This window comes from Onthophagus taurus, chromosome 2 (assembly GCF_036711975.1).
Source record: "Onthophagus taurus isolate NC chromosome 2, IU_Otau_3.0, whole genome shotgun sequence".
Classification (NCBI taxonomy): Eukaryota; Metazoa; Arthropoda; class Insecta; order Coleoptera; family Scarabaeidae; genus Onthophagus; species Onthophagus taurus.
In genome coordinates this window covers 24,563,750-24,569,749 of record NC_091967.1, presented here as the reverse complement: position 1 = coordinate 24,569,749, position 6,000 = coordinate 24,563,750, and the positions used below count along the sequence as shown (strand labels likewise).

The following is a 6,000-nucleotide window of genomic DNA, read 5'->3' as shown; positions in this document are numbered from 1 at the left end:
TTTCTAAATAATCTTAACAGCGCTGCACAAAATGATGTAAGGGTTTTAAATTAAGGTATTTTGTGAAATTTTTTTGTCACATCTTTATTGATTTTCTATAAACATGACAAATAATTCCTATATTACCGCAATCGTAAATCGAATCGAGTTATAATAAATTTTATCAAAAACTAAGATAGGTATTCATTTTCTCTACACATTAATAACTTAAATAAAAATATTTGAGACATTTTTATTCTTAAACACGATTGAAAAATTAACACCTTTTTTTCACTAAGGCACGTTTCTTAGCAGAGCGACCCGTAAATGTTCTTTAGCACTTCAAATTTTATCACTGATAATGTTGCATTATTACAAAAATATGTTTTTTAATCACTAAACTGTCTTCTTCTTTTCTTTATTTATTACTCTAGTTTTACTAATCCCAAACAAATACGATAAAAGACTCAATTTCTATAACCAACTACTAAAAATATATTTTTTTCGTCAAGGAAATCGTAATTCCTTAATAAACGATGGATTTAGGTTTTGATAAGAATTTGATCGAACTAAATTTGGATTTCGGTAATAAACGTGTTCAGGTGGCGAATACCTCCGTCTATAATCAGCGGGGGTAATTTTATGTGGTGGTTTTTGGTAATGATGGCTTCGATATTGCGATATATTTCTTTCGCGGGTATTTTCCCAATCTGGAGTGTAAAGATCCAAAACTTGCGATGAATGAAATTCGCATTGAGGGTAATCAGACAACGAGTTTCTCCTCCATCTTTCCTTATAAATCCTTTCGATCATTTCCTCTTCTTGCACAGCATTCTTATTGTTATTATTGGATCTATTCGAACTGGATTCGCTAGAATTTTCTTCCGAGGTTCCCAAACCTAAATCTTTATCCAATTCTCGAGAGCGCCTTTCTTTTTTAACTTCCGGCAAATTTTGGAGTTTTAAGTTCGACGTTAAATGCATCGGGTTTAAAGTTAATTGCGGATGTGGAATATAATACGGCCTTGGAAGGTTGCTATCTATCGATGGAAGTTCTTTCTCTGATTTATTACTTCTACTACAAGCTCCTGGTCCAAATAACGACAATAAAACCGGAAGTAAAAATAATCCATGCATCGCTCCACAAAAAACTACCAAAAACACCATTTTAAAGAAAACCGAAAATATGTAATTATCAGCTAATAATAACGCAACCATTCCTAAAATTGTGCTAACAGATCCTTGAAAAATTGGAAGCCCCAAAGCGTAAAGACACTCTTTAACTCTTTCATCTGGGTGTTTTGCTTTCGATGACATGTAAGCGTAACAAATGTGAGCGGTAAAATCGACGCTGAATCCTATACACATTATTAAATTAATCATCGAAATCGAATCCAAATTTACTTTCCATAAAGCCATGTAACCAATTACTCCAGTTTCAATTGAAATTATACTAAAAGCCACCCAGATGGAACAAAGAATGTTTGGAATGAATAAAAATGAAATTATCATCATTACAATCGCTCCTAAGATCATGTTTTGAATGGAAAGTGGACGAACTAATTCAAACTAAAAAAAAAATTAAATAAAATTAGAATCAAGAATAATTTTTTATAAAATGTATATAACATACCTGATCAAAGAAGACAAAATAAGGATGAAAAACGGTAACGTTTAAAGGAGAATCCTTACAGAGTTGTCTTATTGCTCTAACCATTTCCTTTTCGTGTTCGGTGCCGGATATGTTAACGGCTTGGATCAAAAATCTCATTCCAATTATCTTGTCGCCGGCTTCATTGAACTTGACGTCTAAAGAAAATGCACTTGCCGGATAAAGCCAATGCTGAAATTTATTATAAAATGAGATCAAGAATTTAATTTAAATGTACAAATAGATTTTATGGATTGAACAAAAAAATAATACTAAAAATTAAAGTAATACTAAAGAAGCACACGAATCACAACTATTTAATAGACCGTGTCCAATCTTTACAGAATTATCATTTTTTCGAATGATCAGCACAAATATTCACTTCATTACCAACTACTTTACATGTCTCTGTAAAGTATTAAAAAAGTATTATTAAACAAACATTTAATTTGTAATTGTAAGAATTCCTCAAAGATCTGCAAGGCATCATAGCGTTGCTCTAAGAATTTCGACTAGATCAATAAGAAGAATGTTACATAATGATATACACCTACCCTACAGTGTGTTAATTAATTATCGTACCAGACGTCATCATCGCAAGTATGCAACCAATATCACAGTATTGGTATTGCAACGCGAGGAAAGTTCCTAAAAACGATGGCGACAATTAGTTAGTTACAACCACATTGCTGCATGCAGCTTTGTAAGAAATAAACTCACAAAGCATACGACAATCACAACAATAACGTTCGATCAGCTGTCAACATCTGGTTACTAATTTAAAATTATCAAAGCTACTGCTATATATTGAGATAGGCAGCCAATATTACACAAGTCACGTGGGTTACGATAATTAATTAACACAGTGTACAAGATTTAAATAGTCCAAGCTTTAACACCCCGAAATTATCCTATTCGTCTTAGGTTTTTGTGAGCGATTGCTACAATGTTTGACAACAACCCACAGCTCATAGATAATTTATGGATTAGTTATGAAGCTCATTTCCACCTGAGCGGAAATGTTAATAAACATAATTTTCGCTATTAGGCCACTGAAAACTGCCATCAACTTCACGAACCACCTTCCCATTCGGCCAAAGTTACAGTTTGGTGTGCGATGTCTTCGTATACCTTAATTGGCTTATATTTCTTTGAGAATGATGATGTCCATGCAGTTATCGTGACATCAGCGCGATATGTTCGGATGCTTCTAAATGAGAATACTCATTTCCAACAAGATGGAGCAATTTGTCACACAGCTAGGGTTGCATAGAACTTTCTTAGAGAATTTTTTCCTATACCTACAAGATCGCCAGAATAGAGTTCTTGTGACTATTTTTTATGGGGAGACGACTATTTTTTAATACGAGACTTAATAGTGCGGATTGAAGATGAAATTCGTGCAATAACGCCAGCGATTCTACGACGTGTCAGTGATAATTTCCGTGATAGACATAGACAATGTGTGCAAAATGATGGTCGCCATTTTAATCAGTATTATAATACTTTTAAATAGTGCGGTTTGACTACCCTGTCCTATATAAATGTATCGCTAATAACTAACATGAATAAAGAAGAAGAACTTATTATCATTAGTAGTTTGGTGGTAGACGAAGAAGAGAATAAAAGTAAACAGTAAGCATAGTTTTGGATTCATTAAGTTGGTCCTCATTTCTGATTGATTTCTTTTCTCATGAATCGACCTTCAGCGTTTCTCAATATTGTTTGTAGCTTCTCAATGATTCTCTTAATTTGGTCTAGCCATCTAGAAGGCGATCTGGCTCTAGGGCGTTTGCCGCAGACCTTGCCCTAAACCACTAATTTTTCTAGATTTGTTTTGTCTCGTTGTACTACATAATCAAAATACTGGCCAATTCTGCGTCAGCAGAACTTCTGCGCGGATAATCGCAAAAACGATGATCATTAAGAATACTTCTTGCTACCCAGGGAATGCGCAACATCCATTTCCAGTACCACATCTCAAAATTTTGTGTCTGTCTGAAGTGGTAATAGTCTATGATTGTACTCACAAGTAACCTTACTAGGGATTAAAGATTAATGATCCAAGATAAACAAACTCAGGGACGGTTTGGATTTGTGGCAAGAGGTGTTGTATTTGGAGCATATTGCTTCGGTCTATTATTTATAGTTTAGTATTAGCGAGATTTCCAGCCCCAGTGGTGGCTTTTTTTCTAATTAGTTGGAACATTTCTGTCAAATCGATGTCATTCTTGTTGCCGACTCTCTTACAAAGTGCTCAAGGACTTGGTAAAGCATATTGGCATTGGGGTGTTAAATTCTCTCTGGTTCCTCTACCTTTAACAAAGCCTGCTTGTTCTGAAAACATTTATCATTATAGATAATAATTTAGCCTTTGATCACTTATTTTCACCAGAAGTTTGCTAGCATGAGAGGTAAGAGTCACATTTTTGTCAATTCTCACAAAAAAAGGCTCTATTTTTTTGTGTAGGAGCAGGTGCATCGAGTGGAGCTCACACTATTTCATTGTGCAAAATTCGATAGTGAAAGGGAAAAGTGCCGGAAAGTTTGCGGAGAATCACCGAACGCAGGAATTATTGGAAAGTTGATGCTCAAGTCTGAGCCCAACTGGAAAGCGATGACATGAAATGTAACATGAAGGGCGGGTATGAGAGGGAAATGGATGGGTCAAACGCTACAATACGTCGAGGGTTGGAGGTGGGTCTAATCTCCTCATCCTAGTAACCACAAAAGTGTTTATAGATGTTAAATTAAGTGAACTTCTCTGATTTTATAATACAACACCAAAGAGACTTCCGATCCATTACGCAAGAATCTAACGAAAGTGAACCAAACGGGAATAATCGGAGATGGGTGAATAAGGCGAGATTGGTGGGGCTGTATCTTCCTTATGCAGGTACGTTGATTGTTATTTGAAGGATCAAAAAGTAATAAGATTCCTTTTATTTCATAATGGATTTGTGCGGTAACTAAGTGTGCAGAAACTGGAAGGAGCGACCGTGGTGATTGTGTAAATGGAACACTGTGAAAGGGTTTAGTGGGTAATCCTATATTCCCGACCGAAACATTGAAATTTCCATTCGAAGATCTTAGGCACCAACAGTAGACTAGGCTGTGTAAAGTAATTCCCCTCCTCTGCGCCAAAAAAGTTTGGGTTTCTATGTTATGGTTTGAGATTGGCTAAGTTTGCTTTGTGCTTTAGACCCATCCCAACCACTACGACAACATTAAATTACAATGAGTTGAGTTACTTTGGAGCTGAATTACTTTATGGTAGAATGGCTTTTGATTACCAAGTTTAGGAGTTGGATTACTTTCTGGTTGTGATATGATCCTTTATGGTTGGGCTAGCTTTATTTAGAGGTGAATTGCTTTGCAGTTAAGTTGCTATAGGGTTAGATTTGGTAACTATAAGTTGGGTTACCACGTTTTGAGTTTGGGATAAGATTAGTTTGCTTTGAAATTAAGTTAGATTGGTTTGAGGTTGGCTAAGCTTGGTTTGTGGATTGGTTAGTTTGCTTTGGACCCATTCCAACCACTGTGACATTATTATGACTTGAGTTGCTTTAGAGCTAAATTACTTTACGCTAGAATAACTGTAGCGTTGCACAAAATAACCTCGGAAATGGTTAAAGACGTAGTAGAAGTGGGAGCGAGATTGCACAGCTATTCAATAGATTAATGGTGGGCTGCTGTTTCCCCAAAGAATGGAAAATAGGAAGACTGGTACTCATAGCCAAGATAGGCAAAGAAAAAACAAAATATCGCCCTCTGTGCCTGTTAAACACCTATGGAAAGTTGTACTAAAGTGCGGTGAGGGACAGACTCTTGGAAGAATTGCAGCAGGGAAAGTCAACCGTGGATGCCATAAAGGGGGTTATTAGTAAGGTTGGAAAGGTTGACAAGTTCAGACGTGGAAAAAATCAGATATGCGCACTGATACCAACTGATGTGAAAAATGAGTTTGGGTCAGCGCCTTGGGAGGGAATTATAGAGGCTCTACAGCGTAGAGGGGTAGCGGCACAACTTATTAATATAATCAAAGATTACCTGTATGACAGACACGTAATTTACGACGGTAAAGATTATAAAATGACTAGAGGGGTACCATAGGGATCGATCCTTGGGCTGCTACGTATTTTTGATGAGCTGCTGCAGTGGATCAGAGAGAAGGAGGAGGAACGCTATGGAAACCCAACAAAAGTTATAGCGTATGCAGACGATTTGGCTGTATTGGTGACCGGATGGAGCCTGGAAGAGTTAGAAACGAGAGTGACAGAGTCACTTAGAGTGATTGATTTGAAGATGAAGGAGATGGGGATAGAAATGGCCCCTGAAAAAATTGAGGCCTACTACGCAGTAGGAAAACG

The 6,000-nt window shown here is 36.4% G+C and overlaps 1 protein-coding gene across 1 annotated transcript in view; it reads right to left on the bottom strand.

Annotated features, from left to right (window-relative positions):
• Positions 1 to 325: 325 nt before the first annotated feature.
• The window catches only part of LOC111417240 (patched domain-containing protein), a 75,689-nt gene continuing 70,014 nt past the window's right edge, over positions 326 to 6,000 (bottom strand). The window contains exons 11-12 of the mRNA XM_023049461.2: positions 1,613 to 1,822; positions 326 to 1,548 (exon numbers count right to left, since the gene is read on the bottom strand). Of these exons, the coding sequence (XP_022905229.2) occupies positions 487 to 1,548; positions 1,613 to 1,822 (1,272 nt within the window). The 3' untranslated portion in view covers positions 326 to 486. The remainder of the gene's footprint in view (positions 1,549 to 1,612; positions 1,823 to 6,000) is intronic.